This window comes from Zerene cesonia, chromosome 24, assembly GCF_012273895.1.
Source record: "Zerene cesonia ecotype Mississippi chromosome 24, Zerene_cesonia_1.1, whole genome shotgun sequence".
NCBI lineage: Eukaryota > Metazoa > Arthropoda > Insecta > Lepidoptera > Pieridae > Zerene > Zerene cesonia.
Genome location: NC_052125.1, coordinates 4,435,432 through 4,460,976, shown reverse-complemented (window position 1 = coordinate 4,460,976; position 25,545 = coordinate 4,435,432). Strand labels below are relative to the sequence as shown.

The 25,545-nt window shown below is 34.7% G+C and overlaps 3 protein-coding genes and 1 non-coding gene across 4 annotated transcripts in view; 2 read left to right on the top strand and 2 right to left on the bottom strand.

The window, feature by feature from the left end:
- Positions 1 to 7,188: 7,188 nt before the first annotated feature.
- Positions 7,189 to 9,322, top strand: LOC119836497. Its single transcript, XM_038361855.1, has one exon. It carries the CDS (start codon positions 7,384 to 7,386, stop codon positions 8,581 to 8,583), a length of 1,200 nt encoding a protein of 399 aa, XP_038217783.1. The 5' UTR covers positions 7,189 to 7,383; the 3' UTR covers positions 8,584 to 9,322.
- A 2,649-nt stretch (positions 9,323 to 11,971) lies between these two features.
- Positions 11,972 to 18,198, bottom strand: LOC119836525 (cyclin-dependent kinase 4). The gene is made up of 7 exons (XM_038361898.1): positions 17,911 to 18,198; positions 16,810 to 16,978; positions 16,262 to 16,403; positions 14,457 to 14,624; positions 13,729 to 13,889; positions 13,438 to 13,573; positions 11,972 to 12,336 (listed from the first exon to the last, which is right to left on the bottom strand). The coding sequence occupies exons 1-7, from the start codon at positions 18,020 to 18,022 to the stop codon at positions 12,250 to 12,252; spliced, it is 975 nt and encodes a 324-aa protein (XP_038217826.1). The 5' UTR covers positions 18,023 to 18,198; the 3' UTR covers positions 11,972 to 12,249.
- A 624-nt stretch (positions 18,199 to 18,822) lies between these two features.
- Positions 18,823 to 18,894, bottom strand: Trnap-cgg. The gene has a single exon. It is a non-coding gene; the product is annotated as a tRNA-Pro (tRNA).
- Positions 18,895 to 19,323: 429 nt separating this feature from the next.
- LOC119836379 overlaps positions 19,324 to 25,545 on the top strand; it is a 31,019-nt gene continuing 24,797 nt past the window's right edge. The window contains exon 1 of the mRNA XM_038361683.1: positions 19,324 to 19,617. The gene's annotated coding sequence lies outside the window, so the exon portion shown is untranslated. The remainder of the gene's footprint in view (positions 19,618 to 25,545) is intronic.

Sequence of the window (25,545 nt, the reverse complement as noted above, 5' to 3'; positions counted from 1 at the left end):
ATACCTCACTTCCACTCCCGGCTTGGGCATTTTTGCCTTTAGATAGTTGTATCGCAAATCTAAGTCCTCCTGTCTAACAAAAACATTGCTTATCTTAGACATTTCTTCAGTTATTTATTAATCAAACCTAAATTCACAAACTTTTTTATTCATGTAAGCTTTTACAAGTATCTATGAAAAGAAATTTCTTAAAACTACCACCGTTGCTTAAGTGAGCTTCTACTGAGAAGAATCGGCGAGAAACTCGATTTAAAATAGGTGTATTATAAACATTACAAGTCAAATAAGACAGTATTTAAATTCATTGGTCGCCTATCGGTAATTTGGAAACTAATATGAAATTCTGGTTTGATACATCTTAATATATATAAATCTCGTGTCACAATGTTTGTCCTCAATGGACTCCAAAACCACAACCGATTATAATAAAATTCGCACACTATGTGCAGTTTGATCAAACTTGAGAGATATCACCTATTTGTCCAAAAGCAAATTGATCAGTGAAACAGATGTATATCATCTGCCCCACACCCCACTAGGGGACACGGAACTTCACTTAACATTAATGTATAATCGGCAAGTCCTTTATAAATACCTATTTTCATCCATACAATCCTGGTTATTTCCTCCCCACCACATGTTGCTAGGGGAAGTAGTGGGACATCCTCTCTTGCTCCTCCCAACATGTCGGTGGGTGGAACATCTCCGCAACAGGGAACGCATGCTTTTCGATTTACATTTCTTACCGACTGTAATAAAAAGGATAATAAATAAATTCTACTAACATTAGAAACGAAAATGTTTGTAAGAATGTATGGATGTTTATTAATCTTTCAGACGAAAATCACTGCGCCGATTTTTATGATACTTGAACGGGAGTAGCTTACGCATTAGAGTAACACATGGGCTATCGATATATATAGTTGCTGATACGTTGCCCCTAGCTACGACCGCGAGTGAATCCGAGCGGCGCAACTATTATAAAACCGTTAATTTTAACATACGCACCAATACCTACTTATGTATGCTTAAATCTTTAAAACAAATATGACAATGTATGGCATACTCACAGTTTCTTCCCTGCGCATACGTCAGTATTCGCTGTACAATCTCAGCTGATTGCGACTTTTCTAAATTACTAGACAGAGGATATTTCCTGAGGGAGCCCGCAAATGCATCCACACTGTGGAACATGCCTGAAAAAAATAATATATGATAGCTATTATTGCAGTTTAAAATATTAAATAAGCAATCAGTGTGCGTGCTTGTGAGCGTGCGTACTTATGTGTGTGTGTGTGTGTGTGTGTGTGTGTGTGTGTGTGTGCGCGCGTGTGCGTTAGTATGAGTGCAGAATAAATGACATACGAGACAGAACGGGGGACCTTTGTGGACACTCGGCCCGAAATGTTGGCGACATGTAGTAGCCATCCTGAAAACAATTAATGTGATAATATTAAAGCATGTTAACATAAGACATTAGATCATAGATTATATGTGTTTCTTATGCCTGGTAAGGCGTCTGGTTCAAGTTTTACTCCACAAAAAGCGTCTAGCAATGTTTTATATTCGTAAATTGATCTTATCTTAATATACAAAACGCAAACGTGACTGACTGACCTATCAACGCACAGCCCAAACTACTGAACCGATAAGTTTGAAATTTGGCATGCAGATAGCCTCTGTGATGCACGCCCAAAGCCCCAAGGGGATAAAATGCAGGGAGAACGTTTGGCCATGAAAATTTATTTGACCACGGGATATAGATGGACTACATAACATCATCGTAGCGTAACAGCTAGTATGGATAGAATACAACCATTAGAACGTAGCTAAAGTTAACTTTGTCTAATTATTTTGTTTCTTACAAAATAAGTAACATCCAGAGATTCAATCTATTTACCAGCTCTCACTGTCTTTACAACCTCTCTTTTATTAATAATTAATAATTATTCACCAAGTTGTCCAAGATCCTGCAGCCATCGATTTGCACGGCGCTATCGCGATAAAACTGTTCTGTGTTGGTTTCGACATTGGATTGCACTAGTCTTGTCGGCGATTTCGGACCTATAATACAATTAATGTAGCGACATATTTCTGAATCGCGCTAGTGAATTTTCTCATTACAGAGCCATATATAGAGCTTTCGAACATCCTCTTACAAGCTGGCCAATCGAGTAAACTGGTCGAGGATCCTCCCTTTTTCGATGGAGGAATTCCACCTTGGTTCCTCTACACTAATATGAAATTGTCAAGTGTAGGGACACACATACGCAATAATAACAATATATACGCTCATCAAAACTATTTGTCTATGTACGTGTCCACATTGTTTCCCCGCCTCTTTCACTTTATATTTAACTCAGTAGCATTTAAAGGATAGCCTAAGTCACACACTCGTAAAGATTAAAATTTAAAAAATAAGGCTTTTATTTGGCGCTTCTCTACAATGGTGACACCGACGTGATATAATTTCAAAAGTAACAGCATTTTACTGAAATATTTATTTGCTTTATAAGAGATAAAAAGCTAAAACAATTAAGGTAGATGTTTTAACATTTCAGATCAAATTTGTGCTACGCCTTACCAAGCTAAAGTCAAAGGATGCATTAACAAATCATCTTAATTCCGACATAGACAAAAACATTTTATTAAAATTATCATAATATTAATCAATGAGAAATTTTTTCTATTCTTTCAAAATTTCTCATTTATAAAGCATTTCAATGCTATAAAACTAAAAATTAAATTTAACAAAGGCCGCGTTCCATCGATACAATATTGTAATCATTGAAATAATGTTTCGTATTGGTTGTGATGGTTCTTAATCATCTCAATAGATGGCGTGGGGTGCCCCTTAGGCACATGAAACCGAAAGAGTAGAAGAAATTCGATTACTGTGGCAGGATCACGGGTGGCCGAGAGGCTAGGCGTTGCTACGGTTAGGCAAGATACGCAGGTTCGAATCCTGCCTCGTGATCAAATTTTTTCTATTCTTTCAAAATTTCTCATTTATAAAGCATTTCAATGCTATAAAACTAAAAATTAAATATTAATCAAGTCAAATATTTACGGCCAAAATTATATCTCCCCTTGAATGGCACATCATTAATAAGTGTGATAGCAACACCGGCATCATGCAACCCCCGCACCACGACCACCCTCTCACCGCCGCCCTCCATATCACTCTCCGAGAGGCACGAACTGTGTGAGAACATAAAAAGCATATAAATTATGTTAATTTAAAAACTAGTATTTAATTTTGTTGCACGTGTTGCACTTAGTTTGAGACAAAAAATAAATCAATGAATCAATCGGTAAATAAATCAACAAATCCATCGATCGATAAATCAATCGGCAAATAAATCAATCGATAAATCGATATACCTACTTTTACTTATTGTCAGATTTTTTTTTATGTTACAGTCGGCAATGGAGCAGGTGGGACGCCTGATGGTAAGCGCTACCACCGCCCATGAACATTTGGAGAGGCATAAGGTCCATTGCAGACCTTACGCCTCTTCAAGTGGATTGCCGACTTTTTGGGAAAGGATTAAGAAAGGATTGGCGATAGGAGTAAAGGAAAGGACTGGGAAGGGTAAGGAAAAGGATATGGGCCTGAAAAAAGCCAGCATTGGTGATGGATTCGATTCCCGATCGACCAACCATTCAATAGACAAACAGACTAAAACACTGTTGAAATCAAGGTAACTTACTTCTACGCATGCGCGTTTAGCACGGTACCAAAGAGTGTGGAGTGTCACTTATTGGGTGGAAGTTTGAACTTACAAGCATTTTTCTCTTCAGAAGTCGAAAAAGGGTCTGACAGAAATCAGGCCTGTGACATTTGCGGCAGGATTCACTTGGCCTGTAAGCTGTAATATATTAATCATAATTGCCTTCTAAAAAGGCGGTTCTGGCTTAGTGGTTGGGTCTTTGGACTTAAATTCGATGAGTCGGGAGTTCGAAACCAGGCGAGCTTGCGAGAAATAAATAAATTTTTCAATTTATGTGAGGAAACTGGTATCGCCAAGAATCAAAAGTTCGGTGACACATGACCTCTGCCAACCCGCACTTGGCCAGCTTGTTGAATTATGGTCCGAACCCTCATAGGAGGCCTGGTTCCCAGCAGTGGGCACATGTATGGGTTGATGATGATAATGAATACATTAACACAAGAATAGTCTCCAATTGTGAAAATTCTCTGTATTTTTAATGTCGGTTAATAATAGTACAAGTTAGTTATAGGCTTGAAGTGATTAGATTGCTTAACTGTATCCAAGTCTCATCCTAAAAACTACATTTCATGTAGATATTTTCTATTTTAAGTAGGTTTAAAGAAACTAAATAATCTGATATAAATAATACTTAAATTTAAAGTTTAATCTACGAGACATGTTTCTACTCATAAAAGCAAAACTTACATGGTAATATAACGAAAGAATTTTGAAACAATTTATTCATAACTTAAAAGACTGTTAATAATTTAGTAGTTTGGTTGAATTCTGTCATATTTCAGACATATTAATGTATTCTTCTTAAAGACGTTCCAAAAAAAAGTATTTATTCCCATGTTGTAATTAAACCAGTAATTGATAGGTACACGTAAGTTAGATAACTACAAGCGCAGTCATTTTTATGATGGGTAAACGCTTTTGTATTTATAATATTATATACTAGCTTTTTTGTTTTGTTGTTTCGCATGCCTTAAATTCTGAGTAGTTTAATAGATGTTATTATATATATAAACCTTTCTCTTTAATCACTCATCCCATCAAAATCCGTTGTGCAGTGTTACTATTGTACTATTGTATGCAGTCACTATATAAATAAGCGTTTTGCTAAAGCTAGGCTTTATATTTGTTAGCGTAATGACAAAATATTTTTAATATTTTCCATAATTCAGGCTTCGAACTCAGGTTGTGGAAGTGAAAACTATGTAATACTACTCTAACCACAAGCATAAGGTGATTTTTAAATTATGTCCTAGGACTCAAGTTATTTCTAATCTTTAGAACTGTTTTTTATTAAAAAATATAAGTATTCTAAGGTATCCAATACTATTTGAATACACACAGGCTATGTACCTAAGCCTAGAATTACATTAAAAAAAAAACAATGTCAACTTGAATGGATCGAAAAAATAATTGCCGCGAAATCTGACATTTCGCAACATGGCCGTCAAAATTTTGCGCGCGTTTCTTAATAGCATAACCATGAAATTGTTATTCTTTCAATCATTGATTTGTCGAAGATATTAGGTAAAGCGTAAAATTTATTACGATTTTTTGTAATATTTTATTGAATAATTAAATAGCTCGTTGGATAATAATGAAGTCATCATTCGAAATGAGGTTTTGACTGGTTCCGTTTCAGATCAAGCAAATCAGATTTTAATTTCTTTATGTTATGGAGCTCCAAGAGCCCATATCAGAGAGTAAGTGGTATTAAATAAGGGCAAATTTAGCATGTGTGTGTGTTGGACAATAAATTGAAATTGGTGGGACAATTTACCCACAAAACAGATATATGACGTTAGAAAGGAAATAGTGACTCGCTAACACCGTATTTAAATAGATGATTAGGTATTGATTATAGTAATTAAACTAGTTATTTGTGACTTTGAGTGGTTTTGAAGCCCGTTAATTTTTTTTTCTCACAATATTAAACTCCAGTACACTCCGCACTCGCGATTGAATCGCAATAAACACATTACAATGCGCGATCGCTCGCTTAGTGCTAGATGGTGCCTACGCATTGAGCAATGTATTATTTTCACATGATTTTCAATTTGTTTGTCATGTTAACAACAAACATAAAGAGAAATAAATAGAGTCGCATTGGGAACCTCCTTATTTGAAGTGGATTAAAATAGTGCAGTTTATTGATTTTATGCTACATAGTAAAATAAGTAATATTCAATGCAATTAAAATACATTTTATTAAAACAATAATATGTAAATGAATTGTGAGTAGTGATATAACGTTATACAAACAAAGATTACGCCATACAAGGTTAATAATATGTTACCACGCGAGCCGAGTTCCATCAAGGTAGTCTTCTTTGTGGTTTTATGTGAATACTTTATAGAGACATCTAATCTGAATCGCGCAAGCGAAAATTTTTCAATCCTTATGTATAAATACGACATCAACAGCTTATAAGAAACAAGAAACCACCTTTCTCTATATCTTGTATGAATAAAGTAAATTGTAAGGAAAACAATACGGGCCCGCCTCCTCTTAAATAACCGAAAAAAATAAGCATGTTTTACTATTTCACGCCGGTCTTCTGTGTGGGTTTGGTACGTTCCCCATTGCGTGAGCTGGCCAAATTCGTGCCATATTAAATATCTCTAAAATAACAACATTCCTTCTAAATAATGATTAAATTGTCACGACCGTTCGGTTCATATGTTCATATCTATCAATTGAGATAAAGGGAACCGTTACATTGTAGGGGTCAAGACTTAAGTCAACAATATGTGATCGGTTATATTTAACGGTTTTTTTTTCAAATGACACTTCCTTTTTTAAATTATGATGTTAAAATATATTGGATATAGAGATCTACATGTTAAGCGTGTCTTAAATCTTAAAAAAAAGCGAAAAAAATGTTACTGACATATTAAGGGTCACGATTAAGACTAATGAATTTAATTTAAAATTGCTTAAACGGGGTGTCTAATAACTAATATTAACTTTTATTTAATTATAAATTCATAAAAAATATAAAGATTGCCTATAATTACTCAAGTAAACAGTTCATAAATAAATAAATGCTGTAAATAATAAAATGTCATTGCTTCTAATATTTATTTTAAGTTCTTCAATCTGCATGACTCCATAACCGCCAATCCTTACTAATATCCCTATTTACTACATTCTTTAAGCCTTAAATGTATTATCATTAAAAATACCTTTTACGTATAAAAATATTCATAAATTAACACATAAAAAAGCGTGTTAAAAAGGTATAAGATCAGACGTATATAATGCAATTCGAATAAAAAAATTAAACCATTGTGAAAAAAATAAATTTAATACAAAATCCAAGGTATCAGCAAACACATAAGGTTGAATATTCTATACACATCATCGTATTAGCTTTAGAAACATTTAACTATTCATTGCAATGCTCTAACAACTGACAACATTTGAAATTTGAAAACTTCTGACTTCACCAGTCAGTTTGTGAACTTCGTGCGCGCGAGACGCGTCCGCGCTGTTTTTTTATCATATTTCGTAATAAACTGTCAAACCACTTAAACAGTGCGGATGTTTACATAATATAAATTGATCTAACGGCTTTTATGACAAACGATATGTGCGAGTGTTTGAAAAATCGTGTAATAACAATTGTTTTGTGCAAGTTGTAATTACAAAATGGAGGACGTTTATACGATAAAAGTGAAAACAAAGCCAGATACAAGGAACTTATATCCGTCGGAGAGGCGATACTCAGCGTCCACAGTGTCCGGCCTGGCTTGGGTGCATATCGCTTTAGCCGGTACCTCGTTTTTACTTGCCTGCTTGGCGCTGGTCAATCCAAATGTTCAAGAAGAAAACTCGCTTTACGGAAATGTATCGGAAACATATAATTCAACAGATATATCGCGCGAAACGCACGATTCTTCATACATACTGGTTTTAGCACCAAGTGTGTTAACTATTTCTGCGCTAGCGGCCGGCTTGGCTGCAATATTAGCGTCCGTACGATGGTACATGGACAGGAATATAACTTGGTTATTCGTAATGTCTGTACTTTCCACGATCGTATCTTTAATCTCGTTTATTATGATTGCTGTATGGTTACTGTCTTCAGACGATAGTTTAAAGGAATTTAAGGATAAAATATTGTTAAGAGACGTGTTTATAATAGAACATACACAAGTTCTAGACAGAAACGAATCTCACTTCGTGATCGCGAGGAACGCGACGGAATTCAAAGAAAACAATCCGAACATGTTTACGAAACGTGTGTTGTCGATTAATATATTGATTGCTGCGTTTCTAGAGCTCCTCTGGTCGATCTTGAGCGTAAAAATATCGTATAAAGGCATGAGAAATAATTATAAAGACGGCGATGAAAGACGCGGGAATTGTGTTCGGGTTGTAACCACCATCAAAGGAGATATGAAAAGGTTACCGAGAAATGGTAAGCTAGTACCGTTAAAATCCAATTTGATAGACCATTATCCGAGTAGAAAAATAAAGAGGATCTTTTTGGCGCAAGGCGATAATGGCTTCTATTTGAAAAACCAAAATAACAAAGCGAAAAATACGGAGACCAGTTCGGAATTTTATAAAGAGCGGATGATGAATTTTTTGAATCGGTGCGCGTCGCTGGATGGTGTCTCTAATCCTGAACAAACTCCCAGTATACAGTCTGAGGTCGTATTAAATCCTATACCTGAAACAGGCTCTGAAAATGTAGCAAATCAATCGAAAGACAACAGAGTTACCCCCGTCAGTTGGGGCGACTCTTCAGATCACACGGTTTATAACCAAAACACGTTAAATTTCGAGAAGATATTTAGTTTTCGTAAAAAAGAGGTCAATGCAACTACACATGCAAATGATTAGATATACTGTTTATTTTTAAGTTTCTTGTGATATTATAATAATTTACTTATAATGTGAGATGAAATATGGACTTAATCAAAATTATGAAGTATTTTTAATATAATGTATCTAGGTATGTGTAGATATTAAGATAATGTACTAAAAAGAATCTGTAACTTTAATTTAAACTATCAGTATATAATTAAATATACCATAATATACTGTATACTTAATGCAGCCTTACTAGGTGTATCCTGAGAATTCACCCGGGGGCTCCCTGGGAAAAAAAACCTCCCCTATTTCAGAAAAATGTAACTTATCCTTGCCTTTGGATCCACAATTGTTTTCCAATTTCCATCCAAATCGATGCAGTAGTTGAACCATGAAAGCATAACAAACATACACACAGACTTTCATATTTATGATATCATGTATGAATATTCGATTTTCACTCAATTTCTTTGAATGAACATAAGTGGAAAAAACGTTTCCTGATACTTTGCTTCACTGTCACCATTTCACATTGTAATAAGGAAATAATGCGAAATAGAAACATGAAATGAAGCTAAAAAGCAATATGATTAGTAATATTTTAAATGCGTATATAATAATATAATAATAAATTCTTTATTTCGGAGTAACAAGGACCCAATATCAGATTTTATAACAATTTGACAAAAAGAAATTCACAAAAACATAATTACAAAAGTTAATATTAAAATAAAATAAAAAGTAAATTTAAATTTAAATAATACATGTCCATCCAAAGCACAATAATTTTAAAATTTAAAATAAGAGAAAACACAACAACAAAAAAAAGACAAACAAAATATATCATTTTCTCACCAACATATGATATATATACATAATATCACATATAACTCCATGCCCAATGTTGATGAAATTTTTAACAAACCTGGAAAGTGTATACTACAAATAATGAAAACTACATTGAAATAGGGGTCAATACAAAGCGTTCGCGAGCAAAGCCTAGTGCATGTTTATAATATTATGTACTGAATAGTTATCTAACAAAGCTTTGTAATGTAAAACAATATTTAAGATACTCGATACAATAACCAAGACACTACAGCTTATATATATGAACAAAATCATCAAATTATTAGGTGACAATCACAAAAACAGTCGATTTGAGAACCTCCTTTTTGAATGCGGTTACATGTAGCATGGAATCAGCGGATATATTTTTTTTCAGTATACCACGAGCAGATGACATATATTCAGACGGAAAAATATAATGAAGAATGAGTGTCCATTAAATTCAAATACTCAACAATCACTTGCATCACAAATATTAATAGCACTATAGTTGTATCATCACCAGTGTTGCTAGTGGAGACCAATTACCACCAGTACAGCCCTTCCCCAGTAGTCTGATTGCACTGCTAAAAAAAAAATTAAATGTGGCGGGAAATATAAAAAGTACATGTGTCAGCTGTTTTAACAGCACCAAAAGGCAATTTCTAAATATTTGAAAATTATTAATAGAAGAAAATCGATCTCAAGGATCCGGACTAATGGAGTAAGACGCATGTTTGAATCCCGCCTCGTGGTTTTTTTTTTATTCCGCAAATATAATTGATTATCGGGTGAATGTGGTTTACACACAGATTTAATGTATGTATATAAAAGGGTCACTCAGTAACTCCCCCAACACGAAATCTCAAAAACCGTTGAATGTATAAAAGAAAAATTTAGTGTGAGATTAGTATGTAATTAGTAGAGACGCAAAACTGAGAATAGGTTCGAGTCTGCGTCAATTTTTGATGTCATGATGTACTTTGAACGAATTAATATACATTGTATAACTAATTAACAATATTATTTATTCCTTTGCATATTGATCTCTATAATAAAAAATACTCAATGTCTGTGAATATGCACAATTACATAATTCTATTATGCTATGATATTATTTCTTTTAATTTTGTAAAATTTTGTAATAAATCATTTGAAATATTGCTGTTCTTTATTCCTTTCCCACATAATTATTGGTGTAACATATAAATAAATTTTATCCTAACCGATTCAACTGTTTCTGTTGAGTAAGAAACATTATAACAGATTTTCATGAAGAGAAATTGATTTCAAAAAATAATAATGTTTCAGTTAATTTAGTAGTGTTTTCCCGAACTGCTTGTAATTAAAATAAACATTAAATGAATTAAATAAAACAAGTGTAATGTAAAAATAATTTTATTTGGCGAGGAATGACAGCTTATAAAAATATCGATAAACGACGTAATTTGAAAACTTAAAATTAATTTCTCTTAATTATTAACATTAACATATCTTAGTTGTTTATGATATAACGTGAGAAGCCAGTTTCATAACTTCTTAGTTCTGTGGTATATATATATTTATAGTTTTTTTGTTTGTTTGTTCTTCATATAAATACGTATGTTATGTTCTTTTTTTCATTAATTCCGATTAAAGTTTTTTTTTCGAAAATAATCACCAGTAATCATTTAAGATTCTCATTTTACGAATTATTAGATTGCCAGATAAAACTATATAAAATTAATCAAAAATTCAGTGATATTCAGTGAACATAGAGATCGCGCAGGATTTTAAATGCGAAAGTAGCGCGGTCTGTCTGTATCTCCTTCACGTCTAAACCACTGAACTGATTTGGTATGAATTTTTTATCAAATATACCCTAGGAAATGTTGGATAGTATTTGTCCGGGAATGCGGGGACCCCGGGGACTTTTGCTAAATCTAGTATTATAATTATTTATAATCTTATTTCATGAGTAATAGTCGAGCTCGTGTTTTCTTATGAGATAGAAAGTTTATGTGCTATTCCAGGATTACATCTATCTATGTAATAAATGTTCACTCTGTATGGTTTAGCAGTTTTATAGAAAGAGGAATCTAAACAATAAGAAAATCTTGCAAATTAGATTTTTTCATAGTTTCATTAAACCTAAGACCTAGGACGTAACCTAAACACTAGACGAATGTTAATACTAATATGCGGAACAAAAAATGGTGGGTTCTGTTATTTAAGACTTAATTACTTAACAGCAGAAAGGATAAGTAATGCTATAGAGAAAGTAACTTGGAAATTATAAGAAGTTATATTTTCTTGTGTTTGTTATTACGCGAGTATCATAAATTTAGATTTAATTAGATAAATATTTAAAACGCAATTAACAAATCGCTTTTAAAATCCAATAAAATCTTTATTTTCTAAACTTATAATGGTTTTTTATACTTAATGACCAAATGGTCAGTCAACTGAAATCAGTTGTTTTAAATGCCATGTTTTTTTATTTTTTTTGTATCGTTGTGTTTTATATCGTATTTTTAATGTTTACGTTTTCAAGAAGAATAACAATTTTTCCAAATTTTCATGGGTTTTGTAAAAAAATTGTTTTTTTTTCTCGTTTTTATTGTTGTACTGTGTGGTCTTAATTTAATTGTTTTTGTTTTAATTGTAATTATGTGGAGTCAAATAAATGGTTCTTTCTGTCTTTCTTTCTTAAAATCTGTATGTCTATAATGTATAAGAATAATTGTATTGTTTGTTTCCCAAAGATAAATGAAATTAAAAAAAAAATGACAATTTTTTAAGCTCCTAATACATGTCACTATAATCTCGCTAAAGTTACTTTGTCTATATCAATACCGTCGTGTCCCACAGTGGGGCGTGGGCCAACTTTCACGAGAGAGGTTCGTCCGTGAAATACGGGTGTTCCAGGCAGTCTAATGCTGTTAGCCTTTTCGCTGGATCGAATACTAACATACCCTGAAAATATGAAAAAAATTATTAATATGCATTATAAAGAAAATTTATAGCCAGTTGTGGGTATGTAACAGTATGTATTTATTTATAATGCTTTATTGTACAAAAATAAAAAACAATCCTTATACAAAATAATTATTTAGTTATTCATATCTTGTACAAAGGGCGGCTTATTGCTAAACTTCTCTGCCAGGCAACCTGGTTGGAAAGGAAATGTGAGAGGTTTAAGGGATAGCGCAAAAAAAATAGTTTCAAAGAAACCGAAAAACGCTCTTTTAATAGAAGACCGAACTAAAATAATATCATACTAGCTGCGCCCCGCGGTTTCACCCGCGTAAGTCCGTATCCCGTAGGATAATCGGGATAAAAAGTAGTCTTTATGTTATTCCAGTTGTCCGGCTGTCTACGTAGCAAATTTCATTGCAATCGGTTCAGTAGTTTTTGCGTGAAAGAGCAACAAACGCACACACATCCTTACAAACTTTCGCATTTCTAATATTAGTAGGAAGTAGGATAGCAGGATAAGTGAATTTTCATCAATCGTTGATCAAAATTTAAATGAAATCCGGCCGTTTAAAGTGAGTCTAAATCGCGCTCAAATGAGTCTGTTACAGACATACAAACATACAAGTGATAGCTTCATATCAATGAAAGTGTGTAAAAATGACATCTAATGATATAAAATAATCGTCAAAAAGTGTTGGAAGATACTCTATCGACAAATTATGAGCTTCACTAAACTAAATGAAACTAAGTCTATCTCTTCTTCACGCCTAAAACACTGAGCCGTTTTGGTTGAAATTTGGTACAGATATAGTTTGTTTAATGATAAGGATAGTTTTTCTCCCTGAAATCCCTGGACTGGAAAGGGAACTACGCTAGGAAAACTTTGGAGCGTCTCCTTGACCACCAGGTTGCCTGGGAGAGATCGCCGCCTAGCGATAAGACCGCCTGTTATGCTTTTGAATTTATATAATGTGTGTATTCTTTACTTTTTTATCATTTGGTACACAATTAAATGTATTAGCTTGTTTCATTTTTAATTGGGACTGCTAAAAGTGAATGATTTTTTTTTTCTTATCACAGAACAAGTTAAAATATCACCTTGATAAGATCTAGTGCTTGCGGGTGGATCCTAGGCAACACATCAGCCAGGTCCTGCGGCGGGTAGTCTGGGAAACTGTCTGCGACTATAGATACATTGTCTGGCCACTCGTGACGAGGCGGTCTGCCTATAAGTCTGGAAGGACATACAAACGCACAAACAATTAATATGTGCAAATAATAAATTTATTTTATATAGATACACTATATTATGTATACTAGCTGCACGCTCCGGCTCCGCCCGGGTAGTTAACATCACACAACATAAACTACACTCAACAAAAATCTCACCTAAATATGCAGTGCAATTGCTCAGAATCACACGAGCCAGGTAACAGTGGCGTCCTCGTATGGAGCTGAGCGAGCACACATCCACACGACCATACATCCACAGCTGTGTTGTATGATACGCCTAACAGCACTTCCGGTGGCCTGTACCATAGTGTTACCACCTGGAAATTTAGAAAAATTTAAATTTTATTGAAGGAACAGTACTTTACGTGTGGGAGTCGAACACGTTTCGGCACGAATTGTGCCAGCTGGCAACGGGGAAGTACCACACCCGCATAGACCGGCGTGAAATACTTTACTAGTATTTCGTTAGGTGCTTGGAGGAGATTGAGGCCCTTTTCCTTTTCCTCACCCATCCCAGTTCATTCCTTTATTCCCCTCGTCTATACTTCCCTTATCCTCTACCCCTTAAAAGCGGCCAGCGAATTTGCAGCAACCCAACTTCTGCAAATGTACATGAGTGGTGGTGATCGCTTACCATCAGGCGAACCACCAGCTCAGTTGCCCGCCACCATAATCTCTTAATTTTTGTAATTTATCAAAGAATGTTTTCTTTGATAAATTCTATTCTTTTGGAAAGGAATGAAGCATTCAAAGATGTCCGAAAAACCACACATCGAACCAACTAGAATCTATTATAATTATACTCTTATTGATAAAATTTTGAAAAAAAAAAACATACATAATTTCGGCTTGGGCCTTAGAGTTTTAAATAAAAATTCACATACCACACTTGTTAACTTCATCTCCGTATCATAAGTTTTAGCCAAGCCGAAGTCAGCTAACTTAACTCGTCCCGTAGAGGTCACTAGCAGGTTGTGTGGCTTCAGGTCGCGATGGACTATCCTGTGGGAGTGGAGGAAATCCACTCCGGAGAGGATATCGTAGGACATGTTCTGGAAGGGAGAGGAATTGTTGAAAAAAACAAACCAATGCGTAAAATTGGATTGCTGTCCTTTAATTGTCTGTCCATCCATTAGTTGGACAGTTGAAATTTTTATAGATGATAAGCTGCGCCCCGCGGTTACCCCCGCGTAAATGTATCCCGTAGGAATATCGGGAAAAAAGTGTGAAAAAAGTGCCTATGTGATCTTCCAGTTGTCCAGTTGTCCAGCTGTCTACATACCAAATTTCATTACAATAGATTCAGAAGTATTTGCGTGAAAGAGTAACAAACATCCATACTTACAAACTTTCGCGTTTTTAATAATACATAGTAGGATATATTTCACTTGCTATTATAACAAATAAAAAAAAATAGGTTAAGCAGCTAATGGTTCGGTCATAAATTGGATGGGTTACCAATTTTTTCAGTTACTCTTTAGCTTATATACTCTAAGCGTCCTTAACCCGACTTATATTAAAAAAATTTAATGGCATAGCACTTCACAGACACAGACACTGCAATGATTGTATTATAAACCTATAATTTGTTTGAATTAATTAAATATTTCTCTTCTTCTCTTTTTTTGTAACAATTATATAAGGCCCCCAGTTTTCAACTTCTCTTCGGCTCTCCAGCTTTAAATGAGCAACATTTCATCTACTACATCACACATTTTTTAAAGGGCCCCTTGATGTGTTGAAAAATAGGCATTTTCTTTCTTCCCTGAAAGAAGAAGAAAAAATTTCCCTTTCTTCTTATACTAATTGAAAAAATTTTAATTATTTGTATAAAATAAAATTATATTAAATTGTGGCATTTTCAATATCACATATATGTAGTAACAATTAGTTTATTGCACGTCAGATTGAACTTTTTGACTCGTGCAACACAGAAAGCTATATTTGGCCTGAGATCCATATTTTATGTGATGTATAATTTATTTTAATAAGCAGTGCTGGCTCAGTGGTGAGAACCTCGGACTTCAAAATCGATAAGTCGGGGTTCGAGACCGGGCGAGCGTGCAGGAAATAAATTGATTTTTCAATTGATCTGCAGATGTGGATAACATCACCACTGCTTAAAACGGTGAAGGAAAACGTCGTGAGGAAACCGGCATGTCCAAGAATCAAAAGTTCGACGACATGTGACATCTGCCAACCCGCACTTGGCCAGCGTAGTGGATTATGGCCTGAACCCTCATAGGAGGCCTGTGTCCCAGCAGTGGGAACATGTATGGGCTGATGATGATGATGATGATGATGATAATTTATTTATTTTTTCCATCATACTTACAAACTTTTGTTTAAGTATCTGTAGGATATTAACCAAGTTGATTATAATTAATATTTGGACAACTATTTATACATCGCACTAATCACAGTAATATTATAAATATGAAAGTTTCTTTGCTTGGATGTTTGTCTGTCTATCACACTGAAATTATTGAACAGATTTTCATGAAATTTGGTGTACAGACACGGAATGAGGTGACTTGGGTGATAGGATACTTTTTATCCCGATTAAATGCTCCCTTGGGATAAAACAGAAATGTTGATATCCCGGCGGCGCCGGGGCGAGTGTCCAGTTGACTATAATATATCTCTAGACAAATACTTATTCATTTATAACTAAAACAACAAAGCTCACTCTAATTCTATTCTCGCTCAAAGGACCAGGTGCTCTCTTCAAATACGACTCCAAATCTTGTTCCACATGCTCGAAGACCAAAAAGAGGACCAGCTGGTGTTCCCGCTCGAGGGACTGGCCGCCGTGGCAGACGTCTAGCAATCTGGAATAGGACATGACTTTGAATGGTTTCATAGTTACAAAAAGCAATTAATTTGTACAGATTATTTATTCGCTTCCCGCGTCTGTCTCTATGTTTGTATGTATGCTTAGATCTTTAAACTACATAATGGATTTTGATGAGGATTATTTATTAGTGATTCAAAGGTTTATATGTATATTAAACTACTCTGAATATAATGTGTGTGAAGCCACCGGCATAAGCTAGTTTATGTATTAACCATGAGGGTTACCGTAACATCTCATAGTAGTACAAATTATATAGAAAAAAGGCCCAGCTAGCCGACTAGCACAATCATTGTTCCATAATGGAATAAGTACTATTTTAAGACGTTACAATAACTCTCTGAACATTTTCTATCTATTTTATTATCCAATAGGTTATCTACCTGACTATATTAGGATGTCTATAAGCTTCCAGCTGCCGCAGTAGAGCTATTTCTCTAAGAGTAGACAGCGGGATACCATCTTCTGTCAGAGCCACTTTTACCTTCTTCATAGCAACTATTTGTCCTCCATTATGTAAATCTCTCGCCTTATATACAGTACCATATGCTCCTGAAAATTAATATAATGTTATTGTACAAATTAAAATAAAACAATGTATGCTATAACAAAAAGCCGCTGATTTTTTATGACAACTCATAAAAAATCTAGTAAAATTTGTAGTGAAATCTAAATTTTATTTAGGTCAGTAGAAAACATCACACTTACAGTAATTTCACTGCATGTGACAAGACCTTACATCTTAAAGTATCTGTGATAAATTTCAACAAATTCGCTTCAAAAATAATTAAGATAGCATAAGATACAGAAAACAACATTTGAAATATAATAATGTATGTATCTAGTGTTTAGAAGCCACTAACACCTGATTAAATGTTGTTAAAGTGTAAAATTGAGAACCTTACCTTTATTTGATATGTTGTTTATATGTATAGATAATTACTAATTATTGGTCTACAATGTATTTGTAAAAAAAAAAATATTAAATTGATTTCAATAATAATCTTAAAGCAGCATAACAAATTTGTAATCATTATTATTTACATTATATTATGTTTTAAAATAACTGTTGTAAACATGGAGAAGTTTATGAAAAGAATATAGCATGGGAAGCAGTTTTATACAACATAATGAATTCTAAGCCTTGAAACCAGTGCATAGGTCATAAATTCGAACAAAATGTTGTAAATTTACTTAATATGCACTCCCTTGCAAGAGTGGGACGGGGATATCAAGTAATGAGTGCATCTCGCTCTTTGACGGACCGGAGTTCCGAGTTTTATATTTTAATTAATATTGCTAACCTATTGTAAGATCTATGTATTATAATGCGCATGTCAAAATATAGATCATTTGAAAGAAAACAATGTAGTTATAAGTTAAGAGTCGCATAATATGCGATATAAAATGCGCGAATCTTTTTACCGGCACATGGGTTACTAGGTTATAATTAAATTTAAATAATTATGCACTTTAACAATTACCTGTTCCTATAACGTTCAATTCCTCATATTTTTTAGCCGTTTGGAATAGCGCACTGACATCGTTAATTGATGCCATCGTTGGTGGTGTGCTGCTACTACTTGCACTAGACATGATTTTAACACAGTTTATTGCTTTAACTAAACTATATTTGAGAACACATTAACAAAAACAACTTCTAGTCTTTACATTGTTATTAAACAAGTTACCAATGAGCACAAAATTTTACAAGGACAAACTGTCGTTAAAACTTTTGCGGGGTGGGGGTGCGGGGAGAACGGGTAGACGGGTAGGTTCTAAAAGTAAAAACACCTGGCGTGTAACCCGGCTAAATGAAAAGTCACAGGAGCAAAAAATAGTTACATATGAAATTGTCCTGCTTCACGGGCTGTGTTATATCCACATTTTTTTTAACGCCATCTCGTTTATTTGTACTGAAGCATCAATATTTAGGCTTCGACTACAGAGTAATATGTTTTATAATTTAATTAAATTTATTTTTTTTATTTGTTATTGGCATTCTAGAGGAACTACTAAAATTAGTTTAACAAATGTACATATTTTTGCTAACTTGTTTTAATTCTCGCTAGATGTCACTCCTATAAAAATTACATTAAACAGGAACATCACGTCCGCGTCAGCGAATAATTAATAATAATAAATTTATGAATTACAATAACAAGTCCTTAATTTACTATACTGTAGAAGACATATTGTCAAAAACAATATTTTGTGTAGAAACACTATTATCTCACGTACGTCAATATAGCAATAATAATTAATGTTGACAGTTGACAGAAAATATAAAAAAAAATTGTAATTTCGCAATTACTATTGCAGGCATTGTAAGATTAGAAATAAATTAAATTTAACCATTCTCATAATAAAACAAAAGATTTAAAAAAGGTTTTCACGGGCTCGTCCGGGATTTGAACCCGGGACCTCTCGCACCCGAAGCGAGAATCATACCCCTAGACCAACGAGCCACATGTAAGGGTGACGAAATTAAACATTAATTTCCACTCTACGTGACGTATAACATTATTGATGTAAATATACGTTTTCATACGATAAATTTTGTATAAGTAGGTGTTAATACTTAGTTATAAGCAATTTCAACTTTTTATTTATTATAAAACGTTTTTTTTAACAAAACGTATCATTAAATATGTTTTTTTTTATATTATACCAGTTTGAATTTATTTTCTACACCGATTATAAGCATGAAATAAATATCATTATTACCACAATTTTGTAGTAAATAAGAAAACACCTAGCTGTTTTTAGAAAGTTGTTCACCAAAGGAGAAAAAAATTACCGCTATATGACACCCTATATCTATCCTTGTCTTTCAAAGGTGAATCGCAATAGTTATCTCTGTCTCTCAGGCTTATACGGATTCATTGAATGAGTCAGTTTGCTTCAAGTTGTGTTGCGCGCGCCGGTATTTGTAATATGGCGTATTATAAACGACAGAAAACAGTTTGAAAACTTTTTATTCAATTATATACAAGTGTTTAATGTATAGAAAAATACATACATTGAAATAAGTGAAATATCGTTTAATTGTTATCAGTTTGTGTAAGCGGAACTTATGTGATGGTGTGGTGAAAGTTTCTTGTGAGAAATAAGAAAATGTGTGACGTTTTTTGCTACATTTAACATACTTTTGATTTGTTTTTTTTAATCATTTATTTACCATCGCTCAAGTAAGTATTGTAATCATAATATATTAAATTTACAACTTATTCAAATACACAACTATTGAGAAGTAATCCCATATCCTTTTCCGGTAAATAGAAATCGACTATATTCATTAACAAAGACTTTCAAAGGCAACTTTTTAAAAATAGAAAAAAATTATATTCCAATTTGAATTTTTAGAGAACCGTCATTAAATCTAATCCATAAAATTTATGTCCTACAACTTATTTTATACATTTGTATATCACGTCTGAAGTTGGTAGGTAGGTACAAGAATTTGATAAACCTTAAACCCTATTCCTTAATAATTGTATGTTATATGAACTGAACATGAAATAATGAAATTAAAAGAATACGGATATGCACGGATCTTAGTATTTGACATAGAAATAGAAATGAATCATATTTTATTGCCTAACATCCACTATCCATTCATTACTTATAAAGTTTTCACCATTACGCTACCAAACTGTGTTGGTTTTTCTATTTCTATAAAAGTTAAATGAAGTTCAATATTTTATCGAGATTTTTTTTTTTATGTCATAGCGGGCAGCTGAGCTGGTGGTTCGCCTGATGGTAAGCGATCACCCCCGCCCATAAACATTCGCAAAGGTAGTACCTCCGTGAATGCGCTGCCCGCTTTTATGGTGTAAGGAAAGGATTAACGACTGGAAAGAAGGAATGGACTGGGACGGGTGAGGAAAAGGAAACGGGCCTCCAGCTCCCCCACTCACCGTACGAAACACAGTGGCATGCCACTATTTCACGCCGGTTTTCTGTGGGGGTGTGGTACTTCCCCGGTGCGAGCTGGCCCAATTCGTGCCGAAGCGTGCTCGACTCCCACAATAAAAAGTTGCCTATGTGTTATTTGAGTTGTCCAGCTATCTACGTACCAAATTTCATTGCAATTGTTCCAAAGAGTTTTGGCGTGAAAGACAAATATCCATACATACATACATCCATCCATACTTACAAATACAATTAGCAGGATTTATACTTATTACTTTTTTTCTATTCTTTCAAAATTTCTCAGGATTTATACTTTCAACTGCATCTGGTATAATATTATTTTTTCGTGCTTGTAGTAATTTATCCTTGAGAAAATTCAAAAATAGTCTTATGGAGGGTAGAAGCGCATAGTCCGTATGTATTGTAGTCATATTGAAGTCTGTTTAATCCTACTAATATTAAACGCGAAAGTTTGTATGTATAGATGGATGTATGGATGTTTGCTACTCTTACACGCGAAAACAGTTCATCGTATCCGTATAAAATTTCGTACAGAGATAGATTATAGTCTGTATTAGCACATAGTTACCTTTTATCCGGGTACCATGCGAGTGGACCCGCGGGTTACAGCTAGTGATAGAATATTGCCATGTATATTTACATTTAGTATAGGGGCCTAAATATTCTAGCTAGACATTATACACTTTACATTAACTTATTAATTATTTCATTCCAGTGGTTATCAATTCCTAATTAATAAGCAAAATCTATTAACGAAATAACAGTTAACTACCTACGATTCTAATTCTGTTTCATCGTATTCAATACAGCATTACCTTAGATTATTAAATATCTAGGTATTACGTTATTACGTCCGTGTGTTTATTAAGTAAATTTTCAACCGACCTCAAAAAGGGAGGAGGTTGTCAATTCGACTGTTTTTTTAGTAGGATAGTAGGATTAAACTCACAGGTAACTGACTAACTGATATATTTATCTATCAATGCACAGTCATAACCACTGAACGGATCGGGCTGCAATTTGGCATTCAGATAGATGTAATGACGTATGCTTCCGCACTAAGAAAGGATTTTGATAAATTCTACCCCCAAGGGATAAAATAGGCGATGAGAGTTTGTACCATGAAAACGTATCAGGACCATGCGGTCGAAGCTGCGGGAAACAGCTAGTCCCATGTATAAACGTTTTTGTATTAGGAATAGAATCCAACTTCCTATCCTTCCTAATAATACTTCCTACTAATATTATAAATGCAAAAGTTTGTTAGGATATGTGTGTGTTTTGTTGCTCTTTCACGCAAAAACTACTGGACCGATTGTAATGAAATTTGGTACGTAGACAACTGGAATAACATATAGGCAACTTTTTATCCCGATACTCCTATGGGATACGGACTTACGCGGATGAAACCGCGGGGCGCAACTAGTACTTAATATTGCATACTAATTATTTACCGTCTGTGCAATCCTATAGCTAATTACAAGTAAATTAAAAAAAAATGCACGCTTAAGTATAGATTTAAAAAGAAAATGGCCACACGTTAGAATTTCTAATTACCATACCTACCTAGATATCCACCGGCGTGACCCATAGCTGCTTGCTTCCATCTATGCGTGAAGATAACTTAAGTTATCGTTATTGATGACTGGCTTTTGCCTGCGTCTTCGCACGCGTTCATTGGGAGTACTTTAATAGATGTTATTATTCACTAGCTGCGCCCCGCGGTTTTACCCGCGTAAGTCTTTATCCCATAGGAATATCGGGATAAAAAGTTACCTATGTGTAATTCGAAATGTCCAGCTGTCTACATACCAAATTTCTTTGCAATCGGTTCAGTAGTTTTTGCGTGAAAGAGTAACAAACACACACACACACACACACATCCTTACACACATCCTTTCGCATTTATAATATTAGTAGGATTAGTAGGAGAAGGATTATTAGCTGAACTCTCCAAAGGCCACAGAGGACCTATATATATAAACAAGTATATATACAGATAGTCACATCCACAAGGGCGTGTGTCTGTAACCCAAATACTTGGGAACCGGTTTGTAACACCGGCAGAGTGTGGAAGGCGCATCACGATTCATGCGTAACTAAGTTCAATGAATTTGCGTTTATGTGACTAGTTAGCTTGAAGGCTAGCGTTTCGCACGCGGCTTTCCCCGTACAGTACCTGAAAGGAAAAATAGACAGTCTTGGAACTGCCCCGAATTGGGGTTCCCGTGGGATTTCCATGATAAAATTTATCGTATTCCCTTTCTCAGTTCTTAAACTATCTCTTTACTGAGTTTCATCTAAATTGGTTGAGTCGTGCAGGCGTGAACAAGAGACAAAATTGCTTAGGCATTTATAATATTAATGAGGTATATAAAAGATCGACGAGCTACGCCCAGCGGTCTCCCCAGTGGTCAAAACCACGGGCGAAAGTTAATCGTTGATTATCGAATAAATCTAGCTTCTTAACCGACTTCAAAAAAGGTGCGTTATTATTGGATGCAGGTCTGGTCGTTTATCAATACAACAGTTTATCGTCGCGTTATCTACCTGTATGTAAAATAGAAAACACTTTTAAAGCGTTTCGAAATATGGTTTGAACCGTTTTCATAAAAGGATGTTATCAGTGTGGCACAAAGTCTGTACCCACGTATACAGTATGCAATAAAATTCCGCGAAACCACAGATATAATAAAAATGCGAAAGTATGTTTGTCGGTCTGTGGCGCGACTTTAGACTAAACCACAAAGTAGATTTATATATAACTAGCTGCGCCCCGCGGTTTCACCCGCGTAAATCCATATCCCGTACGAATATCGGGATAAAAAGTGGCCTATATGTTATTCCAGTTGTCTAGCTGTCTACGTACCAATTTACATTGCAATCGGTTCAGTAGTTTTTGTGCGAAAGAGCAACAAACACACACATCCTTACTACCTTTCTAATGTATAGTATTAAGTAGGAAGGAAGTAGGATAATAGGATAGGAAGTAGGATAAGTATAAGTCTAAGTATAATTATAAGTTGGAAGTAGGAAGTAGGATAGGATAGGATAGGATTAGTAGGATTAGTAGGATTGTTTGTCATGGCCTAACAGGCCCATGTCATTAATGAAATGCCCATAAGATATTATATCATGTAAGATGATGCAATATTCTGATAAATTTATAAATAAAAAAGATAAACTCATGAAATTATTGTCCGTTCAAAGTTAGTGTGGTCATAATCGAGTCTAAACGAGTCGATTACATACCATCATAATAAAGCCAATGAAAAGTAATGAAGAAGCGGCTAAATAACTTCGCAAACCTCATCCCTAGTCATCACCGTCAACAGCTGACACACGAGGCCTGTAACACTTGGCTGGTGTTACAAAATGACACGCGGACGCGGTCCGCGGTGAATCATTGTTTGACATTAATTCGAGTTTTACGCAAACGTGGGTCGTGAGCGGTGACGTCATCGCTGAGTTTCGCGATTTTGTAAAAACCGCCAGGATGTTTTGTAATGTGTGTTCACCACTTGGGATGTAGTTTTTATTTGTATATGGTATGTGTCGCAGTGTATTTGGAAATACCGTTAGTTTATAAACTAGCGAGGTTGCATACTGTCGAATAATTGATCGGATACTGTAAATGTAAATAACAATTAATATATTATACAATTTAATATACCTTCAATTCTCAAAACTTAACCATATATTCTAGCTTCCAGCCAAGTCTAATACAGTCTGTTGCCAGATTTCTCATCTAGATACAACTGGTTCTGTATAAATATTTACTGTTTTATTATAAATAAATGTAGGCACATAAAAAGCGTAGAAGAAATTCTATTGCTGGGGCGGAATCACGGGTGGCTGAGAGGTGAGGCGTTGCTACCGTACGGCGAATGGCGCGGGTTCGAATCCCGCCTCACGATCGGTTATTTACCATTCTTTAACAATATATCTCAAATATTTATGAACAGACAGTTGAAACAAGGTATGTCTCGTGGGTATAACGGTGAGACAGGTGGCGTGTGACCCACATAGAGCTACGTGCGTAGTAATCTGGGCTTATGAATAATGAACTGGCTATGTGCCCTGACTTTGCTTGGAAGGGAACGAACTTATATGAAATACGTAGTAAGTGATGTCTGTTATGCTTGGTGCAGTTTAGGCTTATTCAAATATATCGAAATTTCATTAGAAGTCTATTTACTACCTGAAACTTGCGTCTTTAGTCGCGTCGCGTGGTATACGGTTAAAAAGTAGCCTATGTGGTAATCCAGATTATAATCTATCTCTGTACCGAATTTTATACCCAAACCATTAGCTGTTTTCCATTCACAAACATCCATACATCCATCTGTCCATACATACATCCATACATATTTTCGCGTTTATATTATCAGTACGATGAAAATTCAATTTAACACTTGAAAAACACTATAATAATGTCCTAGCTATTCAGGTCAACATACCAGGACATAACGCATTACAAATATTTGATGGAAACCGCTATGTTTAACTGTACTTATCGTGATTTACTAATGTGATGTATAAAGAGTCCTATCACAACATCGTATTATATACTTCTACTAGTTTTTTTCTGTCATAGTGGGCAATTGAGCTGGTGGTTCGCCAGATGGTAAGCGATCACCACAGCGCATACACATTCGAAGGGTAGTGCCTCTGCGAATGCGCTGCCCGCTTTCAAGGTGAAGGGAAGGAAAAATGTTTGACGACTGGAAAGAAGGAATGGACTGGGCAGGGTGAGGGAAAGGAAATGGGCCTCCGCCCTGAAAGGATGCGCTTCTATTAGCGGTTGACCGCAGCTTCGCCCGCGTTAACAAAACAAACTTTCACCCCCTATTTTATACCCTGGGCGGATAAAATTTATGAATAGCCTTATTAAGCGAATTCCTAAGTGGCTATCTGCGTGCCAAATTTCAGCCTGACCGGTACACTAGTTTGGGCTGTGTGTTAACAGACCAGTCAGTCAGCCACGTTTGCGTTTTATATACTTCTTAATAAAAATTTACGAGTTTTTAGCGGATTTCGAACGCGATTTGTTCATAATATTATGTGATCCGACGTTTCGAACACTTTTCAGCGAGCGTGGTCACGGGGCTATGTGAACTTGGCACCCGACTTAAAAAAAATTCACATTTTTTTGCTCCATTCGATAGATTTAGATATGTAGT

Coding starts and splice junctions, on each gene's coding strand:
- LOC119836525 (XM_038361898.1), bottom strand. CDS start 18,022: ATGTCTAGTGCAAGTAGTAGCAGCACACCACCAACGATGGCATCAATT. Junction 16,979..17,910: donor ATTGAACGTTATAGGAACAG/GTAATTGTTAAA, acceptor ATTAATTTTCAG/GAGCATATGGTACTGTATAT. Junction 13,890..14,456: donor AGATGAAGTTAACAAGTGTG/GTATGTGAATTT, acceptor CTAAATTTCCAG/GTGGTAACACTATGGTACAG.
- LOC119836497 (XM_038361855.1), top strand. CDS start 7,384: ATGGAGGACGTTTATACGATAAAAGTGAAAACAAAGCCAGATACAAGG.